This window comes from Oncorhynchus mykiss, chromosome 13 (assembly GCF_057628025.1).
Source record: "Oncorhynchus mykiss isolate SJ-2025 chromosome 13, ASM5762802v1, whole genome shotgun sequence".
Taxonomy (NCBI): Eukaryota; Metazoa; Chordata; class Actinopteri; order Salmoniformes; family Salmonidae; genus Oncorhynchus; species Oncorhynchus mykiss.
In genome coordinates, this window is record NC_143034.1 from 55,563,712 (window position 1) to 55,588,816 (window position 25,105).

A 25,105-nucleotide genomic window follows, 5' to 3' on the forward strand; every position below is an offset into this window, starting at 1 on the left:
CAAAATGTGGATTCCACAAGGCTTTAAATATAAGGTCAGGTGTCCTTTACCTTAAAAACACAAAAATATGGGTATTGAAAGGGAATTTGATGCATTTTGAACACTCTTTCAGTGGAGGTAAGCGTTTTTGCCATGACCCCAGGTGTTGTTCATCAAGTTCCACGAAAAATACAAAATATATAAAAATATAAGCCATAACATATTTAAAATCTTTCTTCATTATTTTATAGTCCTAGTTAAATTCTCTCTTATAAATAAAGTTTTTTTCATGATTATCATATTTATTATGTTATTTTATATTTTCTGTGTGTCCCTGATATTACCTTCCACCCTGTTAGTTTGTTGTAATTCTCCATTTAAGAAAACAACTCCTTCCTACAATGCCACCACATTCAGGAAGTGTCATCGTGTCTTTGGTGGGAAAACAATGGTGCAAAGCTAAATAAATATAAACACTCAGTTGTATATATTTTTCCACATTTAATGTTATGTATGTATGTCCCACTCATACATTTCCACCCTGTTGGGCTAAATTATAGAGAAATTTAGCAAAATTTCTAAATGTTAAAAAATGTTTGATAGAGATGTTAAAATCCTGTTCCAAGTGGTCACCATTATGCTAGCTCAATCTTTCTCACTCGCAGAGCTATGGTTAATAGCTCTAGGCTCCAAATTTCCACCCTCTTAGGATTATGCACTTTACAGGTTGGAAAATGCACCCCAAAAAATTAGGTGCCTGAGCTTGACCAATATGTTTTTTAGAAAAGTCAAACATTTCCTTTTTCTGATAGAATACTTGCGTTTAATTTTTTCTTCCAAAAGTTGAGGTCCAAAAGTCACCACATTGTAGGAATGAACCAGCTGATAGGTGAGAAAAAAGAAGAAACCTGCACACCGCTCTTGCTAGTATCGCTGCTCTTTATTAATTAAGCTTTACGTATCGGCCTCAAGGCCTTCATCAGAGCTTTTGTGAGGGTTTTACAATTTGTACCCTTATGTAGACATTGCTCCATCCACATCGGTCCAATGCATAAAATGGGGTTGGAGTCGGGGGAAAATAAGCAAGTGTTACAAAATTTAACAATGTGCATTTCATAACTATTCTAATAAAGTCTGAACATAAAACGTATTATACACATCTATAAAACCACAATGAGGACAAGTAGATTTTCATAAATCATTTGGTACAGTGCAAGAAAAAACATTAAGAGTAAAATGAAGTGATGGCAATAATTCATGTTCACATTTACAACATAACATGCATGGTCATTTCATAAGACCTTTCAGGAATCATTTCTGGAGGGTGATATATCCACCTCCCCCAGTGATGCGTTGTGCAGACCGCACCACCCTCTGGAGAGCCCTGCAGTTATGGGCAGTGCAGTTGCTGAACCAGGCGGTGATACAGCCCGACAGGATGCTCTCAATTGTGCATCTGTAAAAGTTTGTGAGGGTTTTAGGTGACAAGCCAAATTTCTTCAGCCTCCTGAGGTAGAAGAGGCGCTGTTGCGCCTTCTTCACCACATTGTCTGTGTGGGGGGACCATTTCAGTTTGTCAGTGATATGTACACCGAGGAACTTAAAACTTTCCACCTTGTCCACTGCTGTCCCGTCAGTGGATAGGGGGTGCTCCCTCTGCTGTTTCCTGAAGTCCACGATCATCTCCTTTGTTTTGTTGATGTTGAGTCTGAGGTTATTTTCCTGAAACCACACTCCGAGAGCCCTCACCTCCTCCCTGCAGGCTGTCTCGTCCATGTCGTTTCTATTGATTTAACTTTTATGTGCACTGATTCTGTTTTAGAGAAGGAGAGGTTTTACCTACATAACACAACCCACATGGATATTTAATCATGTAGATAACATGAGTGGTGGAGTACGTAACAATGTTGTTAATTTGGAACCGTTTTCCTGTATGTCGGTGGCAGAAATAATTCACGAGCAGTCATGAGTAGATGTGCTTGTTTTGAGATTTAAGCGAGAGCTACATGTAGCCACGTGTGCACATTTGTTCATACCATTTGATAGTGAGTTATTAGCTCAGTTATAGATGATTTGAAATGGGGGAGTGATTACTTCCTACAAGAACACAACACGTGTGCATTTCTAGTAATCTTTGAAAAGTGAGTCAAGTAAATAGCTTTGTTCTTGTCTTAAAGGGGCAGTGTTGTATTTTCAGACACGGTTGAATAAACTAAGTAGCCAATAGGCAGAGGGTAGCATAATTTGTCTAATTCTCTGTAATAACGGTATGGTAATAATGATGCATTTTATTTTGTAAAGTGGTTCCTTGCATCAAACAGCACAACATTTTCAGTCACATCCTTGTCTGAAGGACATTAAACAGATTCATGTCATGCTCTGCATGTTTTTTTTTTCAAGTCACATGGAATATAGGCCTACAATGAACACTACACATTGGCTACTACTGTAGGCTGAATGATACCTATTTCCATGTTAAAATGTTACAGGATGCATTTTCTCCATTGTTTCTGATGATAGGCCACTCTGGTAGGCCTACATTATGATCAAATAGCCACAGTAGCCTACTTGATTACAGCCTCAGTGTTCACAGTAAACGCGTGCTGGAAGTTGCACAGAACTTTCACAATGTTCAAGTTTGCACCCAGCAGACCTGAAATTTGCTCAGTGCTGAAAACAATTAGAGGGAACATTGGTTGTAGGCCAAACCATTCAGATGCTACAGACGTTTTCTGGTCTGATAAACTGCGCTGTAGCTCTGACACTTTCAACCGCAAATGTGGAAGGGCCACATAGGCGGATGCAGTGGACTGAGATGCAGCCCATGGGAAAAAAAACATATCTAGCTTAACCTGACAGATTTTGATGGGGATTTTTGTATTATGTTACTTAAATTGACACACCGGTGTGTCAATAGACTCTAGGGGGTTTTAAATTCGCCATTGGCCTCTTGGCGAAATCCCTGAGTGGTTTCCTTCCTCTCCGGCAACTCAATTAGGAAGGAAGCCTGTACAGTATATTTGTATTGACTGGGTTTATTAATACACCATCTAAAGTGTAATTAATAACTTCCCCATGCTCAAAGCGATTTTCAATTACATTTTTAAAAATAATAATTAAATGCTCCAACCTACCAATAGGTGCCCTTCTTTGCAATGCATTGGAAAACCTCCCGGGTCTTGAATCTGTGTAGGTTACAGAAATTAGATAGTCACTGTTTTCCTCCTGAAATTAAGGATTGCCATAATAAAAGGGTCTGAATATTTATGACAAGACATTTCAGCTTTCCATTTTTTTTATTAATTTGTAAAGATTTTGAAAACATAAATCCACTTTGACATTACAGGGTATTGTGTGTAGGCCAGTCACAAACACATGTAAATGTAATCCATTTTAAATTCAGGCTGTAACAACAAAATGTGGAAAAAGTCAAGGGGTGTGAATACTTTCTGAAGGCACTGTATTACCCTTATGATGTTCACAATGTCCATGAAAACAAACTGTGTGTACTCAGATCACTGAATATCCCATTGCCAAATGCCCTGCCCAATTTGACACTATCACAGGCAAATTCCAGCCAGCCATACTAGTGACTTACTGCTTCCTCAGTATTTATGATTCACTAGGGTTTGCTTTGGCAACTACCATCACAGGTACCAGTTTAGTAATCTTACAGATACTAAAACTAACAAATGCAACACTACTGATATGGGGTTAAGGTAAGGGCTAAGGGTAGGCCAATGTTTTTGGATAGTTAGTTGAACAATTTATTGATTTAGTTGAGAATCTATAAACAATCTGTAAAGGGATTCTGATAAATTGGGATGAAACTATGGATGAAACTATGGATAAGTAGAATGAAACATTAACACGTTGCTGCATGAAAAAATAATTTATTAACTCAATCATTTATTAACTATGATCTGGTTAGCGTCAAGGTATGTCTGGGTGTACATCTAAATATCTTAAAATGGCTTCCTCTCACCATTCTCCTTTATCTGCCCTGATCTGGCCAGACAGGACAGGTGAAAGCCCTGATCTGGCCCGACAGGACAGGTGAAAGCCCTGATCTGGCCCGACAGGACAGGTGAAAGCCCTGATCTGGCCAGACAGGACAGGTGAAAGCCCTGATCTGGCCAGACAGGACAGGTGAAAGCCCTGATCTGGCCAGACAGGACAGGTGAAAGCCCTGATCTGGCCAGACAGGACAGGTGAAAGCCCTGATCTGGCCAGACAGGACAGGTGAAAGCCCTGATCTGGCCAGACAGGACAGGTGAAAGCAATTTGACGGAACCCTAATAGAGGGCTTCCTTTTTCCAGTCCTGGAGATTTGGATCAGTGCGGCTGAAGGGAAGAGGTTGACCAAAGGAAGCCACATTAGACCACTGAGTTGTACCCACATAGGCTCCTGGTTCTCACCATTCCCTCATCGGATCCAAGGCACTATGTGACCGACCCCAGGGACCGTAATAGTGCTAAATGCTTGACATGAGCACCTAATGGGTTAAAAACAGCGCAAACACCAGACGCATTGACCACAAGTAGCAACACAACCTCTCATCTGCAGGCCAATGACAGTCAATTGGTGCTTATAGGCACTTTTGTCTAAAGACAGTGGAAAACACCTACTGCACAGACATACAGCAATTCACATATTTCAAAGTACTTTCAATCATTTTAGATGACAAAGCCACATTTTTAAAGCACAAAAAAACAGTATTCACTTGACTCCATGTTAACCCCACAGAACAAAGTTATACACGCAGAATCTGCATTCAAACCATTAACTTGTATTTGCTGAATAACAGTAATGTATTAGCTAGTTGCTTTTGTTTGAATTTACACTAACGAAATACAAAGCAGTTGAATCATTGTAGAGCAGCATATGCCACATAACCAAGAAGCCACATGGAAAGAACCATGAATTTAGACTGTCCAAAATATCTACCTATCCCCTCACATAAAATGTATTTGCAACATTTCAAACCCCCTTAGCTGTACTACACAGAGAAATAAGATCAAGATGTGCCACTACAAGGCCTACAATATGTTTAAACTTTTCCCTGTGCCAGCCCTCATTTCTACTTTTAACACAACTGTTGTATCTTCTGGACTGTAACCCCCACACACTAGTGCCAAGCTAGTGTGAGAACTCTGGCATTGGTGCCCCCTTCTGTATGTGATGGAGAATATAAAATGGGGTCTCGGAATGAGAACACAAGATCAAACACCTAGGGCTCCTTTCCTGGAAAGAGGTTAATTCTAATCTTGGACTAAAACGCATCCATGATTGACTTCTCTGAAAGTGCTTTTTGGACCAGGAATAGGCATGATTTGGGTCTGGGAAACCAGCATCTACAACAGGGGTGTTATACTCATTTTGCCCCAAAGGGCCACATTCTGTCTTCACTGAGGTCCACTTCTATTGGTTATATTCCTTGCTGGCAAAATTGGCAAAAAATAGTTCTCTATCCATCAAATTTTCTATGTGCCCAAACGGTCTAGCTTTCATTTCGATGACTGTTAACAAGCTGGACAGAGTTTAGAGACTATAAATTATGTCCACTATAATTTCTACGCAGTTTCGATTTGGTTTTAGGCATGTCAATTTAGATCGGAATATTTTTTTTCAATTGACGCCCCTGATCTACAGTATAGCCGTGTAATGTCAAATTATTTGAATAGTTTGATTTCATTCATCTTAAAATGTTGATTAATATAGCAGCAACGGGCTCACTTTTACGAGAGACAATAACAATTGTTATCATACAAATTTGAAAATTGTGTGAGTAACCCATATGTAATTAAATTAATCCCGAGTGGTGCAGCGGTCTAAGGCACTGCATCTCAGTGCAAGAGGCATCACTACAGTCCCTGATTCGTATCCAGGCTGTATCACATCTGGCCATGATTGGGAGTCCCATAGGGCGGCGAACAATTGGCCCAGCATCGTCCGGGTTTGGCCAGGGTAGGCCGTCATTGTAAATAAGAGTTTGTTTTTAACCGACTTGCCTAGCTAAATAAAGGTTAAAAAAAATATATATAATAATTAAAGTAATAGAAACATTACATAACCAGGCAATATTGTTGTTGTTTCTTGGGTGGAATTTTGTTGTTGATAGCCCAACATTCATTTGTGGCACCTGAGAGTGATTCATCTTACCCAACCTGGAGCTAAGGGAGTGTAGTATAGGCAATTTCCTCCTAAAAGGTAAAGCTTTTGAATGTCAAGCTGAACCGGCTAAATCTAAGTCAGGTGGGGATCCCTTGGCCTTTACAGTTGTTGCTGGATGACTTGGGCTAAGTCTTGAAAAAGCTGTTGTTTCACTAGACATGTGTGCATTAGTCTGCACTACAGATGTCAACAGCAGATAAATCTGATATGAAAGAGAAATGCCACTATGCAATCTTTTCATTGCTTTTTAGATCTGTTAAATGGTCTTGCCTGGATTGTGGACTGTTCATTTGCTAACCATTTAATTGAATTAACTGATTCTGAATTAACTGTTTTGATTGCAATACATATGCATATCAGTTCAACTGTTACTAGCAAAAGAAGCCCAGAGGATGAAAGCATAAATGTTAAATAAAAAATATAAATCAGTGGCTTTTTAGCAGACTAAGGCAGCAGCATTTCCCTCCACCCTTACCCTGTCATACATTATCAACTTACAAAACTCACAGTACACTTTAATATCTAAAGATGGTCAACTCTGCCATGATAAAACTCAACTGGCATCCCATGTACTGCAAAGTGAAGTCAATCCAAAGCACACTTATCTATCCATCCAGCCATCATCTCACTGTGAATAGAAAACTTTTCCCCACTGAGCAACATAAGACCATGGCACTGTAGAGGAGACAGGCCAGCCGGCTCCCTGCCTCATCCCCAGTACCTGGTGTACAACAAGGCAACAGCCCACCTCTCTCCAAAGGTCAACACCCCTCCCTCGCACTGAAATACTGCTCTTCCCACACCCCACAAGCAACAGCAATATAGATTAACATTTGACTAGAAGCTGAGCGGTGGCAGATAAACCTCCAGCAGGTCCACGCCTCAGGGGGAATCTCCTTTATCACAGCCTAGGAGTAGGCTGACCCTCTTATCTATCCAACAGACTGACAGAGGGCCACCAGACTCTCGTTTGGAGACACACCAATGAAAACAAACAAATTGGCTGCTCTTCATGCAAAAGTCCCCCTGGGTGTGGCCTTTTGGCGAGGCGGGGCAGAGCGAGGGGGTCACCGGGAGGAGCTGCGCTCTTTGCTGACACAGTCGTCCTTGGTGCTGCTGTCTCCGTTGGATATCATACCGCACGTCTTCCTCTTCTTCCGCCTGTGAGACATGGCGTCCCCCTCCGAGCCCGACTCAGCCTGTAGGGGAGAGGGGCAAACCAGAGAGGTGGGGGAGGTCTTGGATACATCTCTCCATAGAACATACTACATATCTATTACATTCCATTTACATAATAGGGGGGGGACTAGGTGTCACTGTCCCTCATACACACTGTCTACTCACAAACACCGTTACCAATTTAATATGCTATATACAGACAATCATCTGATGACAGTAGTGTTCTTATTCAACCAGTAGAACACGCAAGTCAGCAGAACAGAATATTCTCTCCAGGGGGAAGGCAGGGCCTACCAACCATTACACAAGGGTAACCCCCAACCAACAGTCCAACCTGATATGGATGTATATGTAACTGGAGGGGCATGCTGTCCACCAAGCTATTCAACACCAGTTCCCCCAGTACCAGAAACCCAAGACCCGTGGTCACGTTTCTGTGATCCAGCAGGACAACTTAGAGGGAACAATAGTAACTTGTAATTTCTTCCATCTAGACTTCCGTAATCTCTGACTGGCTTCTAAATGTAATATCAAGGCATGTTGTTGCCTGCATGCAGTAGTGAGAGACAGGACATTTGCATTACAGCCTTTCAGAGTGAGGGGACGTGTGGCGCTATACAGTATGTGTGGCCGTTTCACATGCACATGTGTGGCAGACCCCGTGACATCTGCCCGCATGTGAACAGGTGCCTGCTGCCCTCTATCTTACACCCAGCTCAGGGGTCCCTAGAGTTGGAGGCTACTGTATATTCATGTGTGTGAATGTCACACTGTGTGTGTGTGTTTTTTGAGGGAACAGGATGTACCTCTGAGTCTGAGTCAGAGGAGCTGGAGGAAGAGGAGGAGGAAGAGTCACTGGAGCTGTCCGAGGCAATGCCAGTCGATTCCTGGAGGTCCACTTTGTCTGCCAGGGTAGCCATGTCTGGCCTTTCCTGCTTCAGGATACTAAGAGAGAGATTTTATGCATGAAAATAAATACCCTCCTTGTGGAAGTTTGTGGATCTGGGTGCAAATATATTAGAGCATTATCATGAAAGACCATGCAAAGGAATAGAGGCCATTCTTCTACAATGTATTTTCCCATTGAGGTACCTACAAAGGTAGCTATGGGTGACATTTTTGCAAAAACTACTATAAACCTCAATCTGGCAGTATGATTTAATTTGAAACATCTCTTCAGGAAGGTCCATTATAAGGAGGCGACTATTTATGTATTGCTTGGATATCAAACTCTAGTTAAATAATCACAATATAACACACATTGTGGAAGAAGTTAAATTAAATTACGCTGCCAGATTATAAATTAATTTGTAGTAGTTTTTGCACAAATCAGTGCCCCTTTGGACCCCGAAAATGTTGCCCAATGTATGGACTGGGGCTTTTGGTCCTCGCTGCTCCCGGGTCTCGTGGGTGGGGAAGCAGCATCAGCACGTGTGCCTTTGCACCAACACATCCCAGGCACTCGTACCCAGAGGTTCCATGTGGATGCCAGTGCCAAAGCGGGCATGACCCATTATTTACAGAACCTGCCAACACTCTTTTTATTGGTTCCCATAAGTTTGGAAGCCCAGAACCAAATCTTACATGAATGCTGCCCTCTGACCAGCTACTGGATTTGATGGGAGGGGGTGGTCGTGACATGTTTGGCCTGGTGCGATTGGCAGAACCAGGGCGGATCCTATAGACCAGATGTATTCAACTCTTACCCTGTGAGTTCCGGAGCCTGCTGGTTTTCTGTTCTACTTGATAATTAATTGTAATCACCTGGTGTCCCAGGTTCAAATCAGTCCCTGATTAGAGGGGAACAATGAAAAAATGAGTTTGGGGGTTCTAGAGGTTCACATCCCCTTCTCTGTAATCATCTCGGTCATCTATGGGCCAAACTAACCCCTTCCCATCCAAAAATTCTAAAGATGCCAGGTGAAAGTTCACCCCTGCTAAATCGTAATTGGTCCAAATAAACAGTGACGCAAAACCCAGTGTGCAGAATTGTTCCTCATATTACACAGCCTCCCGACAGTCAAAATATTTTAAAGTTTCTTCTTTCACGAGGTGTTCCTACAGCTGTGGGGGTTCTGTTAGGAGTGCTTACCGATACCACTTCCTTGATAGTTTGGGCCGGCCCCGCACAGTTTTATGCCACACGATGGGGAAGTTGGTGGTGCTGGCAAAGTTCTGAGTGATAGCGATGGTGGTGTCCATGTTGAGAACCACATGCCACCAGCCTCCTAGAGAACAAGCAACAGAGATGACCAGGATTAGGTTTCGGATCACCAAACCACAGAAAAGAAAACACAGAATGGCCATGGTGTATTTTTGTACATCTGACCTTCTAACATTGCAGAAAACATACTCTGTCCGGGGTATTTTGATGAAAATCTTAGTTATTAGTTTCCAAGACCTTTATGGAGTGGAGGAAGAGGTGGGTGGATAGACAGAAATAGTAAGGTATGGATGGACATCTTCAGAGGAGACAGAACAGCCTGTCCAACAGGGTTCTGCTCATGAAACAAATACACTCCCTCACATACACTCTCTCAGACATCAGGACCTAATACTCTGGTCTCCAACTTGAGTAAACAGGAAAAGTTCAAGATCTGGACCAGATCCAAAGGAAACAGAGTTTAATCCCATCTTATCAGTCAGTTAACGCAGGAGGATGCAGGGTATTAGGGTAGGTCAGTAACACTGGATTAACCTCTGCAACCATGTTGATCACTGAGCCCTACAATAAGTGTGGTTGTAAACAAGGTGGCGGCTACACTTCTTGTTGATATTCATGGAGAGAGCTAGCAGAAACGGGATAGCTAGGATAGCCCAGCTACATAGTGAAAGTGAAAAGCTGTGAATACATACATTACATATCACCGGACAGTTTATTACATACAAAATGGATCGCTCCTCCAGAGTGAGTCATGTGGCTGTGGCTTACTATATAAAGCATGCAGAGAAGCATCAAGTTACTGCTCGATTAAACATTAGAATGGGTAAAATGAGTGACCTAAGCGACCGAGTTTGGTATGATCGTTGGTACCAGGCACATCAGTTCCAGTATCTCAGAAACTGCCACCCTCCTGGGCTTTTCACGCATGACAGTGTCTAGGGTTTACAGAGAATGGTGAGACAAACAAAAAACATCCAGTCAGCAGCAGTCCTGTGACCTCTTCCATGATGAGAGGTCGAGGGAGAATGTCAAGAATCATGTAAGCTAACAGGCTGGCCACAAACAGACAAATAATGGCGCAGTACAACAGTGGTGTGAACGGCATCTCAGAATACACAACTCGTCGGTCCTTGTCACGATGGGCTATTGCAGCAGACGACCAGAGGGTTCCACTTCTATCAGCTAAAAACAAGATGCAGTGGGCACGCGATCACCAACACTGGACAATTGGAAAGTGGAAAATCATTGCCTGGTCCTACGAATCCCGGTTCCTGTTGCATCATGCTGATGGCAGAGTCAGGATTTGGTGTAAACAGCATGAGTCCATGGACCCATCCTGCCTGGTACAGGCTGGTGGCAGTGGTGTATTGGTGTGGGGAATGTTTTCCTGCCACACGTTAGGGTCCCTTGATATCAATTGAGCAACAAATGTTTCCGCCATTTTGTAGAATCCATGCTCCAAAGAATTCAGGCTGTTCTGGAGGCAAAGGGGGATCCAACCCGGTACTAGATGGGTGTATCTAATAAACTGGCTGGTGAGTGTATGACACACACACACACATATACAGTACCAGTCAAAAGTTTGGACACATCTACTCATTCAAGGGTTTTTATTATTACTATTTTAGGCTATCTTCAGTATAACACCCCTACCTTGTCACAACACAACTGATTGGCTCAAACACATTAAGGAAAGAAATTCCACAAATGAATGTTTAACAAGGCACACCTGTTAATTGAAATACATTCCAGGTGACTACCTCATGAAGCTGATTGAGAGAATGCCAAGAGTGTGCAAAGCTGTCCTCAAGGCAAAGGGTGGCTAATATAAAATGTATTTTGATTTGTTTAACACTTTTTTGGTTACTACATGATTCCATATGTGTTAAGTCATAGTTTTGATGTATTCACTTTTTTTCTACAATGTAGAGAATAGTTAAAATAAAAACCCTTGAATGAGTAGGTGTGTCCAAACTTTTGAGTGGTACTGTATATATGCGTATATGTACATATAAACACAGCTATAATTTATGTATTCACAGCAAATAACATTGGTATATCACTTCTCATCAAAGACCTTTCATACTCATTGTATGTTCTGCCCTACTTTTATATATTTCCTAACTAACTGAACCCTGGCCTTTTCAGATCTTGACAAATGATTCAAAATCGCTGAAGATTAAAACTACTTCTCTCTCTCCAGTCAAACAGTATTCTAAGTGAAAGACAGACCAGACATATAAAGTCTATAAAGTGGCAGCGGTAGCCCACTGACCAGGAACAAACACGGTCTCCCCTGGTCCCTGCAGAATCTCCAGGGGTCTGAACTCAGCAGGCCATGTTGGCTGCTGGGTGCGTGGGTACACCACGTTAAACCAGGTGATGGCCTCGTCCTGCTGGTTGCCCCCGTCGTCCCGGGTCACCTTGATCAGCTCCCGGGGCGTGTGGGTGGGGAACAAGCACCAGCGCTTGTGCCCCTGCACCAGGGCATTCCAGGCACTCGTACCCAGCGGGTCAATGTGGATGCCAGTGCCAGAGCGGGCAGGACCCATTACAAACCATCTGAGAAAAGACAGAAAAATAAAGGGACAGGTGTTACTAGAGTTAGTTCAACTTCACAGAACATACAATAACATTGCAGCTGTTTTAGTTAACAATGTTACTGAGAATAGCTCTTACCTGTAAGGAGGCCGGCGCTTCTCCCCGGCGAACTGGAAGAGGTCGTCCCTAAAGTAAACTGGCACCTGGTAGTCCTCCAGCAGCTTACGGCGCTTGGCGTGCTCGCCGTAGCTGCTGTCGAAAATATAGAGTGGGCTGTCGTCCTGTGTGGACTCCAGGTACTCCACGTAGTACTTCATCTTCATCTTCACAGAGTAACCATCGTTGTCCTCACCACACTTGAACTTCTGGTTGCGGTACTTACGTTTGAGGCGCTCCATGGTCCACTTCTCTCGGGCGGGCCAGGTGTCCTGACAGTTGAGCAGCACCACAGGTTTGTAGGGCCTCTCGAAGCGCTGGATGAACTCCTCTGCGCTGAGACGCAGGGTGTCCACACGCTCAACATTGTCCTGTGAGACGCATATGTCATGTCAGTTTGTGTGGGTGAAAGAGAGAGGGTTGAGGGCTATATTTCATGAATGTACGACTACTTTAATCAATAACCTTTCTACCAATATAAATGACTTTGTACTGAATTCGAAGGGAACACTAGTCATTTCTGACTTAATGCTTCCCAGTCATTTAGAATAGTATTGGTCTCACGGACTGAGGTTGAGTGTTTTACAAAACTGCATCACAATAAAAGATCAATTGTTTTTGAATGCAATGCAACCAACTGGAACATTAAGGAGTAGACTCGGAGGAAGACCATTTGATCTGGGGCAAAGGGAATACAATGGGCCATGGGCATTTTTGTTCTGCTTTTACATGGAATGACGGGGTCTGAAAGTCAACTTTATTTATTTTACTTTACTAGGGAAGTCAATTCTTATTTTCAATGACAGTGGGTTAACTGCCTGGTTCAGGGGCAGAATTAAATTTTTACCTTGTCAACTCGGGGATTCGATCTTGCAACCTTTCGGTTACTAGTCTAACACTCTAACCACTAGCCTACCTGCGGCCCCAGGTTGAGGTTAAGTTCAGAAATTCAACCCCAAAAGAGAAGGAATGAAACAAAAATGCTGAGATGAGTTGTTAACCTATAGGACAACTCTTGAAACTACCTAAGCTTTGAGTGTCATGGGTATTCTTAGCAACCCAGAGCAGCCCTTAACTCTTGTGATGAAAACAAATCTCCTGCTGAACCACTTGGCAATAACCCAGTATCCCACATGGAGCAAAGAAAATGCCCGCCATTGGGCTTATTTCATACATACAGTTAACAATTAAGTTGGTTGTAAGATCAATGCATTATCAATCATACATTATTGTAGTGATTGTGTCAATATAACAGTGTTTTATCAGGACGCACTATGGAAAAGGTATGGGCTTTCCTAACCATGGTAGTTGTTTATCTCTGAGGACAAGGGCAATAATTCCTACAGGCATAATACAATTACAGTCGTCTTATAAAATATAAACAATGGATCGAGGTGGACAAAATACCTTCAGCTGTCTATTGGGTCTGAGAACATGGGTCAGTAGGCTGGCTACCTGTTAGTGGTGACAGGCTAATATAATATTCACATGTAAGCCTCAATGAAATACAAATGTAACAATGTCACTATTTCACAAACAAATAACTATACACCGTCAAACTAATGTGGTCAATAATTAACGGAATGGGATGTGGCACAGCGTTCGAGTCCAGTCTGACCGATTTGACAGTTGCGCCAATGAAGTCCGCTGCGCGCTGAAAGTGCAGCAGCAGCCTACGTGACCAACCGCACTGGTTTTGTAAGGTGAAACGTGTTGAAAGAGCTAACATGGCTGGCTAGCCTAGCATGGATAGCTTGCTACCGACAGTTTACCTTCACTGAGCGGTGTGACACATCGAAAGTCTCGCAATAGTCATGTTTCGTCCAGTCTGAAGAGTCCTTCAGCTCAGGTCTGGCGCTCCGCTTCGCCTCTTTGATCCTCTTCTTACTTTTATGGTTCATTCCTGCGAATTTAGGCACTTGAGCTAGCTAGCTAGACTGGGGTGCATAGACAAACACATTTGCTAGCTTAACTTGCTAGTAACTATAGTGAAGCGAACGTTAGTTGAGTGGCTACTCTTTAGTTAAAGTTAAACGGTAAGCAACTTCATACGAGTACTTTGTTGGTGTTACTGAAACACGACACGTTGGCCTTAAAATTAAAATGTTGCTCTTAGCGCACTTTTAATAGCGAGGAGGAAGCTGCCCAGATAAAATTAGCTAAGCAGCTAACTACAACAATGCTCTTGCAACCAAACCCGGGGTCCCTACAATTTGAAGCCCGCCCACCCATTGAGCCGCAGGAAGCTCGTTGGTCACATATAAGAGCGAGCCATAAAACCGATTGGATAAAATGTAAAATACGCCTTCCCACCAGTGATTAGCACATGTCATTGGCTGTATACGTTCTACGTTTTCCCGTCCTCCAGCAGACAGTCGCAAGCGTGTCTGTTTTTTTTTAGAAGAGATGGGTTTTATGACAGTAAACGTAACGTTTTACCATTGAATTGATTTACTAACTCTCACTTTCACAATTGGGATGGTAAATGGAAAACAGAGCAACTGAGATGTCCAACATAGTGCAGAAATCGTTCACATTCGAAGAATACGAAGACCCGAAGCAATCACTGAATGTTTCCATCCCTGAGGTTTTTGCGCACTTTCTCTACACTTTTGCCATTTGGAACCAGCGATGTTCCTGTAAATACTATTGTTCGCCTACAAATGCATTGTGGTAATTGGCCCTGAAGCCTGCCGAGTTCCTTGGAGAGATGTACAGAATATATCCTGCCAGGCAGACTTTTCTGAATCAATGGAAGTTGACATTCATCATGTGAACTGTAATCATGTCGTTTCTCCCCTCTGTACTAGGTCCTTGACCCACAATATGGGATGCATGTATGGCCCTGTGCAGTGGTATTAGCACAATATGTGTGGACACATAGGGAAGAGCTGATGCACAAAACAGTGCTAGAGGTAATTTACTGAACCAAACGAATTGATAGTACACTCCAATTCACATATTTACCATGTAAATGTGTAACTTGTTTCTAAAACAAACTATTGAATCAGAATGCACTGCTGTTTGTTCACAGCTTGGGGCTGGCGTGAGTTTACCTGGTGTGGTGGCAGCAAAGTGTGGGGCACAAGTGATCTTGTCAGACAGTGCAGAACTTCCACTGTGTCTGGAGAACTGTAGGCGCACCTGTGAAGTGAATGAACTGCCCAATGTGCTTGTGGTGGGTATTACCTGGGGAGAAGTCTCCCCAGACCTTCTGCTCCTCCCTCCATTAGACATCATCTTGGGATCAGACGTTTTCTATGAGCCGCAAGGTGAGTTCAGACTGACCAATTAGTATGGAAAATGTTGAACAGATCGTCAAGATCTGTAACTCAACTGAATTTACAACTTTCAGATTTTGAAAATGTCCTGGTGACCATCTCCTTCCTCTTGAGAAAAAACCCTGAGGCCCAATTTTGGACAACTTACCAAGAGAGAAGGTATGCCTTTCAGGACCAGTCCATGGCTGTCAGGTAATGTCAAGTAAACATGACTCATTTTGATATTTTGTCTTCATGTATGTTCAGCGCCGACTGGTCCATAGAGGCAATGCTGCACAAATGGAACTTGAAGTGTCTCAACATTCCACTGGAGAAATTCCATGCCAACAAAGATCAACTAGCTGGGTCAACACTTCCTGGAAGCCATACTGTACAAATGATTATAACTGAGGACAAGGAAAGCTGAATGAAAGACAATTGTCAATTTATCCTTCAGTTACTACCAGCAAGGCACATTCAAAGTCAAGACACAATACAAGATCAATGGTTCAAAACTCAATGAATTATAAAATAGTTTAAGTTGTATAGTAGTGTTCTGTTAAAGTTTTAAAATAAAATGATAATCCAAATGTTTTTGAAGACAATTTTTATTAGCTTTCACATTGGACACCTATACAGACTCTTGCAAGGGGGAAAAGGAATGCACAAAGGGCAAGACAGAATGCATTAAACAAAATTAGCCCACCATACTTAGTGCTCTGAATAAGAGAACATTTTAAATTGTTGAAAGACAGGCATTCTACCGATGGTGAATTTGTAGCAGCCATTTAAGTTGGCCACCATCACAGCATTGTAGCCACAGGGGCATTCCGGAGAACACTGGAAACAGCCAAGCACTGCAACACGCCACCTTAACAGCTAACCAGCAATACTCAACTGCTACACAACTGCGCCTAGTGCACAAAAAAAAATACAGGAGAGAAGATTAGAGTCACAATGAAATGAAATAAAGCTACATAGCAAAGTTGACCTGCAAGTAAATCCGTGCCTGGTTCTTTGCATACTTATTCTAAAAGCCCTAGCCATTTGAACTTCTGTAATAGTCTTATACCAACCCTATAACAACTGTCATGAAACCCAAAATAACAGTTGTAAAAGCTAGGCCATCAAATCTTCACTATGACAAATAGCCGTGCAGTCCAACAAATTGAAATCCCAGCAGTTTTAGCCCATTTACCTCAAAAGCACATTAAGCATAGTTTTTATTTTTAAACATTGCACAATGAAAGACAAGCAGTCTGGGCAAACGAGAAAAAAAATAAAAAAATACACAGCCTTCAGATCAAGATACAATAATAACCTTTTACACAGAAATCATTGTATGGACAGGGTCCTCAGTCTGAAGTGTGATGTCCTCATTGGCATCTCATCTGAAAAATGTTTGAAAGACAAGGATGTAAGAAACAGGTGTTGGAAAAAAATAACTCAATTTTGTTTTCAACCTCTAGTAAAAGAAGTGGCGATGACTTGTTAAATTTTACCACCCCTCCCTTCAGATAGACATGGAGACACCTCCAGGCCATGTGTATGGGGTAATCAGCTGGCAATGTAATGCCAACTTCATGTGCATAGCACATTTCCCCCATATTAGTAGGAAACTAGTCTACATTTGAAAGAGCCAAATCAAAAGCTATGCAAACCCATTTCTGATGGCTGAATTTTTTTGGTTCAAGGAAGGAACCAAACGTCAAGAGACGCCCGGGCTTCACAAAAATGAGAAATCTTGTCATGAGAAACCAGTCAGACAAACCTTGGTTCCCTCCTGAGCACAAGTCTTTGCCCCCAAAAAGCAGAGAGCATGACCTGGAGGACAATGCAAGGCTTCTGTCCATTGTCCTGCAGACGTACCTCAACACCACCCCAACACTGACTGCAACCGGCCTGCTCCATAGCAACCCCCACAGCAGCAGGTGCCCGGACAGCTCACACACCCAGCTCACTAACTGCTCATACTGCCTCAAACTCCTCTTTTGAAAACAGGATTCCGCAGCTTGGAGGAGAGAATTCCAGATTTTTTTATGAACATTTTATTTTTACGGTAAAAATGTATTCTCAAATGCCACACATGTACATTGCAAGAATGGACCTACATTTCCTCTACACTGATAATGAACTGGAACATTGGGCAGGACAGAAAAATTGTGACCAAGGAATAGTCCTCAAAATCCATCAAATGTGGGTTTAAGGCAACCACCATATGGGAGTTTTCCATTCCTCTTTGCCATGCCCAGTGTTACAGTAATATGCATAACCACTGAGGTGGAAAGACTTAAAGCAGTTCACATTGTCAAAACATCCCACAACCAACCCCCTTCTATTCAACCATAGATAACCATGGAAAAGGGAGACTTATTCATACAAACTAGTGTAACGCTAGACTTCGCCTCAAAGACGTAGTGTTAAGGTCCCATCTCCTTGCCCAACACTTACCATTTTGTCAGTCATCTATGGGGTTTCAGCTCCATTCTCCCCAGGTGACTTGGGCTGGCTCTTGGATCTTGATCTCGAGGCTCTTTCCGCAGGGGTGTGGCTCCTGGAACGGGACTTTGACTTGGGAGACTTGGATCTGGAGCGGGACCTGGACGGGGACTTGGCCTTGTCTCTCTTGGGGGAGCGAGATTTGGAGCGAGAGTATGAACGAGACCTTGATCGGCTGTTGCGGGAGCGGCTGCGGGAACGAGATCGGCTTCTGCTCCGGGATCTGCTGCGTCTCCGACGCCTCGGACTGGTGAGGAGAAAATAGTAAGTTCGTTATGTCGAGTTATCACTTATCTAAAAACAGTTGTAAACGTAAGGCCTCAAAACGCTGCTAAGTTACCAGGTCAATGAACCATGCTTGTAATGGTGGCTGATTGACGCTACATAATCGAAACAAGGGCCATAAGGTACCGTTAAAACATTCAAGTTCCTAAACAAACACTATACATCATAGCTAACGTTAATTTTTTAATTATCACATAGCTAACAATGAAAAACGACCCAATCGAAGGAGAGCTAGAGCAACTACTTAACCATGTGCTCAGCTCTTACCTCCTACTTCGTCGGCCATCACCCCCGTACCTCCGGGGTGCACCTCCACGCCGTCGGTCACCACGATCTCCACGGTCACCACCGCCTCCATGATGAGAATCTGGGGGACGTCCGTAACGGGCCATCTGGACTCTTAGCTCGCGTCCGTCCAGCACGGCACCATCCATTGCGTCCATCGCATCCTCTGCGTCCCGCTTGTCATGGAATCGCACAAAGGAGAACCCTCTGCTTTCTTTCGTATAACGATCTCGGGGGATGTAAACATCTCCTACCCTACCATACTTTTCAAAGACACGGCGAAGGGTCTCAGGTGAGGTTCGGTACGTCAGATTATCCACTTTAAGAGAAGTCATGCCCTCAACATCGGGCGGGGGCCTACCATAGCTCATGTTGCAGATAGGATAGGGCCTCAGTTAGCCTAACTAACAAACACGCAACGATACTACCAGAAAATGTGGGTGAAAGGTCAACACCCGCTTAAAATGTTTGATTAAAATTATCGTACTTAATCAGTCTGCTCGCAATATGTCGAGTTTTTCTTAAAAAAATGCAATATAGCTTTCCAAATTCATAACAATTTCCTTAGCACCGACCATTTGTTAGAACGAGATGTTATCCCTTGCTCCTCCTCGTTGAATGAGGTTGAAGAGTAACGCTGCTGCGTATTTATTTGGAGGGAAAAGCAACACATCTTCAAATTACAATTTTTAAAATCATAATTCAATGTACCAAAATATATTATATTATATACAAATAACTCGGAGGGGACACAAATGGAAAATACTTTCAATTTAATAATGTTTTTTATTTTTTGACCCGGAAACGAGATTGCCGTCAGACTATAGCAAATAAACTCAGCTTCCCAATGGGCTTTGGGCTGTACGCCTTGAAATGTCAGCTGACTATCTCACATGACGAACAGTTTTGGTCACTCACTGTGAAAAATATTCAAAGACCATTTTTATACTAGACGGGAGAAAAGTATCGTATACTAGGATTGTAGTATTGTAGGATTCTTTCTAGGATTTGAGTCCGTATGGTATCTCCACAAGCCCTAGCTTGCACAAACAAGGACTATACAGTGCAGCACCCGACTCGGTAAATTGTTTTCATCTCAAGTGGCTAAACAGACAAAAGCAAGGAAATACTTACTATAGTGATTATTTGGTAGCATATCTACCTAGATATACGTATTGTCTTGACAATAGCTAATATTCATAGCATATCATCCTTTCTCTACAGATATGCCACCAAGGGTTGTTTTGATTCTGTTCTTTTTCAGAGGAGCTGTGGACCCCTTCAGAAGTTTTTTTAACTAACCCATTTCGTCAAGTAATATTACAGTGACACCCTGCAGCAAGCATGGGTCCAGAGGGAAAGACACTCTTGAACATCATAATCCTGGGTTTTGGATTTATGTTCATGTTTACTGCTTTCCAAACATGCGGCAATATAGAGGTATGGTTGAACTGACAAATTATACATACAAATTCAAGCCACACAACTGTAGGGTACCTACAGGGGACGTTAATATGTATGGTGTCAATTGTTTGTCTCATTTCAGCAAACTGTGATCAAGAGTTTCAACAGTACTGAATTCCATGGGAGTGGATACACAAGGTAATTCATTGTGATGCTGAAATACGGTGACTTTGACCTATGTGGCTCCTATGATATAGATTAGAACAGTTGGAGAATTGTAATCCTGTCTCTCTCTCTCAAAGAGGTCTCCAAAGGTAAGTAATTGAACCTGCCCAGTTTTGGCAAAAAAAGTTGACTTTCAGTTCTCTACAATATCCCAGTTTCCTGAAGTATTTTGTAAATAACATGCATATGACTGTGGGCCTCGTCTGTGATTTAATTGCTGCTGTTGGCCTTTATGGACATCTTAATGACACCACCCGTGGCAGACAAACACCAGGCTGTTTGTTGTTCAAACACATCCTTATTGAATAAAATTCCTGCAATTTTAGCCATGTTGCTAACATTTTCTATGAATAGTGGTATTACATTGGCGCAATATCATCTAATTAGTTTTTACACGTGTCTTTACATGTAGCATGGCCATCATCTATGGAGTTTTCTCTGCATCCAACCTGATTGCTCCCTCAGTAGTGGCTGTTATAGGACCCCAGTTGTCCATGTTCTTTAGTGGACTAGTATACAGGTGAGTACACTATTTTGACGTTTCTTTAAATCAACCAACTGTAGCAAATACCTGTTTACAGAACTGTTTATTTATCTATTCTCTCTGAGTGTGCATAATGTACTTGTTTTCATTAGCTTGTTTGTGATGTTAACACTGTCCAATGTTTTATTTCCATCAGTGGATACATTGCCATGTTCATCCACCCCTACACTTGGAGCTTCTACACAGCGTCTGTAGTTGTTGGAATAGCGGCTGCAAGTAAGAAGACTGTGGTATTCTTACTTGAGAATTAACGTCTTGTATTTCCTATCACCACATAACCCTCTTTTATCTTTCAATCTCTTTCCATCTGTGGCCTAGTATTGTGGACAGCTCAGGGGAACCTACTCACCATCAACTCTACAGATGCCACCATTGGCAGGAACAGTGGTATTTTCTGGGCCTTGCTACAGTTCAGGTACTTCTTCTTATCAGCATAACTGTATTGATTGCATCACTGTTTACCACAGCTTTTTTACTCTGGTACTGAATCCATGGTGTTGGACTGCCTAACATGTATCTATCCCATTTTGCAGCTTATTCTTTGGAAACATGTATATTTATTTTGCCTGGCATGGCCATGTTCACATATCAGGTATGTCATCAGTTTTGGTTAACTTTTTACTATAACAATGTAGATATCTTTAGAATGTATTCTACTTAGATTCATGAGTCCTTTCCTTTGTATAGTATCTAGCATTCCCTAAGTTCCCTTGACACAATGAGGAAATCTCATGTTGGCCATAAGTTGCTGACGCATGCTGTGTGTGTGTCTAGATGAGGATCGCCAGACAGTTTTCATCTCACTCACGGTCATCAGCCTGGTGGGCAGCTTTCTGTTCTTCCTGATCCAGAAGCCGGATCCTGAGGCCACACCCTCCGAGGCGTCTGAGTCACTGCTGCAGACTGAGTCCACAGAGAGGGCCTCTATCGTCGTGTGAGTGCAGTCTGCAGACAGGCTGGGATGGAAAACATGGTCTAGGTCTAACGTTAGAGTAAACTAGCATGAGAAAAAATGTCCTTATCTACCCTTTTATTGACCAGAATCACGCATGTTGTCATGCATACATACACATGTAAAATATTGATATACTAATAGATATGCCATACAAATAGTGTTTGTGCATTCTGCACCTGCTGTTGTATGTAAGGTACTTTGTGTTCCTCCATAGGCCTGGGTTGAATCTGGATAATTCTGTATTCCTTTATGTCTGGAAAGGCTGTACCTAAGTTTATTTATGGATTTCTCTTTCTTGCAGAGCGACTCCAGGTCTCGGTTCCCAGGCTCTGGATGCTTTCAGTGAGTCAGAGTTCATTGGTTGCTTCTTACTTCAATCTGCCATGTCAGCAACAAAGGCCCAGAGCTCAGCTGACTGATATGTGCCCTCTTCTTACAGAGAAAGCGTTGCAGTTGTCTGTCACCAAAGAGATGCTACTGCTGAGTATCTCCATAGCATACACAGGTGGGCAAATTCATTCCAATTAATTCAGGAAAAAAACGGTTTGGACTATTTCCAATATGAGGAACTTCTTTCATTGGATGCTAGTATAGAAATATAAACGGATGCATATTCAATTGACATTGAGTATGTTTGAATGCGTAACCATAGGTTCTATGTGTGTAACTCTTGCTCCTTTCCCACCTTCAGGCCTAGAGTTGACATTTTACAGTGGGGTATACGGGACATGTATAGGAGCCATGACTCAATTTGGGGAGGATGCTAAGAGTCTGATCGGGCTCTCTGGTATTTTCATCGGCCTGGGAGAGATCCTGGGTGAGTCAGTCATTTTTTTATCTTCAGTGCTGTTTCGGATCACATGATACACGTGAGGTTTGGAAAGCAGATAAAGTGGTTGACAGGAAGGGACTGATTCGAGGAAGTCAATGATTCTGTTTCTGCTGTGCCTCTGTTTGTCCAGGAGGGGGCGTGTTTGGGATGCTGAACAAGTGCAACCGGTTTGGGAGGAACCCGGTCGTGCTGCTGGGGCTGATCACTCACTTCGTGGCCTTTTACCTGATCTTCTTGAACATTGCCAGTGATGCCCCTATTGCCCCAGAAGAGGGCACACACCTGCAGGCATACATCACCCCCAGGTACACAGCAGGGCTTACTCAGTTGGCCCATAAAACAATGACCATGGATTACTATTACAACAATTCTACATATTTTGCATAAGAATACAGCAGGTCAGGACATGAGCATGATGTTAAGTGTAGCAGTAGTGCATAATTGCATTTGAACTCTATCAGGTTACTGCAGATTGTGTAAGGTTTCATGTCTGTATTAACCTGGGATGTTGAGGTGGTGTGGCGTTGCCTTAATTGCTTAACCTGTTGTGTTGTTTGTTCAGTGTTGAGGTGGCTCTGCTGTGCAGCTTCCTGCTGGGCCTGGGGGACAGCTGCTTCAACACCCAACTGCTGAGCATTGTGGGATTCATGTTCCGGGAGGACAGCGCTCCTGCCTTTGCCGTTTTCAAGTTTGTCCAGGTACATTGATACCTGTTAGGCCTACACACACAAGATGGTTTGCCGTCTATGGTGATAATGTATTACTCTGAATGATTTGAAGAAATATAACATTGAGCTATTTGCTTGGTATATCCCTTGATGATTCCCCATACTTGCTAGCCACAGTTGCTGTATTACAGTGGTGTAACTTGGTGCGCTTGTCTTCCGCAGTCCATCACTGCAGCCCTGGCCTTCTTCTACAGTAACTATCTCCTGCTGCACTGGCAGCTGCTCATCATGGTTGTGGTGGGCTTCCTGGGCACGCTATCCTTCCTCGTGGCTGAGTGGGTGGTGGTCTCCAGCCGACGGGACACTGACTATGACAGCATATGACAATTTAGGGGAGGAAGGGGTCACGGTGAGAGGATCTATTCACAGCTGGACGGGTCATCCGGGGAAGAGTCGGTGTAACACCTTCCTATCAACCTAGCTATCCTTTGGAATCCTTCAACTGACAGTTTGACTGGCCCATCTCAGCCCCAATAAGCAGAGACTGTAGTAACGCTGTTTTAGCACAGTCATTCACAGCTCTATTGATTCCAATAAGCAGAGATTAGTAACACTGTTTTAGCAGTCATTCACATCTCTTTTGATTTTTGCCTTTCAAGTGGAAGATACACTTAAATAGTGTATATTTACTTGGAGTGAATCAGTTGTGCACAGAGGAGCCTTTATTTTCATGTTCAATGTCATTCACTGTGCTTCTGTCTTCATGTAGATGTTCAGCTGGTTGGTTTCAATGTGCAGTAGTCATTGACTAAGGTTTGGGCTAGACTGCTATTTATACCAAGGTTTCCAGTCTCAACATGAATCTTATTATACTACTTAAATTTGATAGAAGAAGAAAACGTAGTACAGTCGATTCTTGAAAAGCGCACATTGTATATGTACAAACTCTGTTTACATGCAGTTTATCAGTTCAAATTCAAATACACTTTTCACTTCTGCATGCTCAGATTTAGTATACACATTTAGAATACTCCCAAGCCATTGCATTTATCAGGACTCCACTGCATCTAGATGTCTTGTAAGATGGCATTTGTCAAAAAGGGAAAAATTATCGAGACGCATATACACTAGCTTATTGCAATTTAAATTATTTTTGTTATAGTGATATCTGTACGAAATTGTTGAACAATGCTCTAAATGTTATTTCTTTGTCAATATTTGCATCACACTTTCAGAGTATCTGTAGTATTCCATAGGTTTTGTCAAAAGTGGGATCCAAAAGGCCATAGATAGTGTATTGAGGATGATGGCATGGCTGTTGGATGAATGGTGCATTGCAAAATGTAGACCAGAATTTTTATGTCTAAACTGCTCTAGGTTATATTGCTCTGTTAAAATGTCAACATTGAATAACTCTTGAGCTTATGAGTTTATAAGGCTATGGTTTTATTTAGAACTCACATTGAAACAATGGCTTTTGCACTCTGCAAACATCAAGCATTTATTTTTTGTTTTATATTTTCATCATGCAATTTCGATTGCGATCAAACTGTTTACAGTGTTTGTGCTCCTCCTTGCCAAAAATGTGTAGTCTAATTCATGAATCATTTCATTCATTGTGTGGATTGCTTAATGTAGAGTTCAGTTCTGTGGCATATGAAAACTGAGTTTGAAGATTGTTCAGAGCCAGAGCTATTGGATGTGAGGCAATAAATAGGATTTTGAGGGAATAAACTGTGTTTTGGATTATGAACTAGATTTTTTTATACTTGAATGTAGTTACTTAGAAAGGCTCCAGAATATGCACGCTTGTTTTTTTAAACATTTTTTTATTATACAATTGTTATTTTGAGCCTTTTTTCGTGTCTGTATGCTCCTTTTTTGCATACCTGGGGTGAGAACAGGTGATGCTTTACATACTTTCTCAACAACACAACCCTTGTCCTACCTGATG

At 42.4% G+C, this 25,105-nt stretch overlaps 4 protein-coding genes across 12 annotated transcripts; 2 read left to right on the forward strand and 2 right to left on the reverse strand.

The window, feature by feature from the left end:
* Positions 1-3,256: 3,256 nt before the first annotated feature.
* LOC110486581 (bifunctional arginine demethylase and lysyl-hydroxylase JMJD6) lies at positions 3,257-14,427 on the reverse strand. Its single transcript, XM_021558295.3, has 6 exons — positions 13,967-14,427; positions 12,177-12,565; positions 11,773-12,059; positions 9,426-9,561; positions 8,140-8,278; positions 3,257-7,353 (listed from the first exon to the last, which is right to left on the reverse strand). The coding sequence occupies exons 1-6, from the start codon at positions 14,093-14,095 to the stop codon at positions 7,222-7,224; spliced, it is 1,212 nt and encodes a 403-aa protein (XP_021413970.1). The 5' UTR covers positions 14,096-14,427; the 3' UTR covers positions 3,257-7,221.
* mettl23 (methyltransferase 23, arginine) lies at positions 14,418-16,044 on the forward strand. The gene is made up of 5 exons (XM_021558296.3): positions 14,418-14,781; positions 15,005-15,109; positions 15,229-15,466; positions 15,550-15,634; positions 15,722-16,044. Exons 1-5 carry the CDS (start codon positions 14,680-14,682, stop codon positions 15,879-15,881), a joined length of 690 nt encoding a protein of 229 aa, XP_021413971.2. The 5' UTR covers positions 14,418-14,679; the 3' UTR covers positions 15,882-16,044.
* A 2-nt stretch (positions 16,045-16,046) lies between these two features.
* srsf2b (serine and arginine rich splicing factor 2b) lies at positions 16,047-18,995 on the reverse strand. Of its 8 annotated transcripts, none has more exons than XR_016486009.1 (5): positions 18,536-18,995; positions 17,906-18,200; positions 17,324-17,465; positions 16,776-16,845; positions 16,047-16,368 (listed from the first exon to the last, which is right to left on the reverse strand). XR_016486009.1 is itself a non-coding variant. In XM_036941301.2 (3 exons), exons 1-2 carry the CDS (start codon positions 18,892-18,894, stop codon positions 17,921-17,923), a joined length of 639 nt encoding a protein of 212 aa, XP_036797196.1. In that variant the 5' UTR covers positions 18,895-18,995; the 3' UTR covers positions 16,047-16,845; positions 17,906-17,920. The 8 variants fall into 8 exon arrangements, 2 of the variants coding, with proteins under 2 accessions (XP_036797196.1, XP_021413972.1); XR_005035572.2 differs by having other exon boundaries at positions 18,506-18,995; XR_005035574.2 differs by lacking the exon at positions 17,324-17,465.
* mfsd11 (major facilitator superfamily domain containing 11) lies at positions 18,027-25,008 on the forward strand. Of its 2 annotated transcripts, none has more exons than XM_090196822.1 (14): positions 18,027-18,217; positions 19,788-19,963; positions 20,070-20,125; positions 20,565-20,672; positions 20,833-20,912; positions 21,015-21,111; positions 21,230-21,288; positions 21,471-21,630; positions 21,953-21,993; positions 22,091-22,156; positions 22,343-22,468; positions 22,614-22,788; positions 23,046-23,181; positions 23,374-25,008. In XM_090196822.1, exons 2-14 carry the CDS (start codon positions 19,868-19,870, stop codon positions 23,533-23,535), a joined length of 1,362 nt encoding a protein of 453 aa, XP_090052948.1. In that variant the 5' UTR covers positions 18,027-18,217; positions 19,788-19,867; the 3' UTR covers positions 23,536-25,008. The 2 variants fall into 2 exon arrangements, with proteins under 2 accessions (XP_090052948.1, XP_021413969.3); XM_021558294.3 differs by lacking the exon at positions 18,027-18,217 and adding an exon at positions 19,373-19,603.
* Positions 25,009-25,105: the final 97 nt, after the last annotated feature.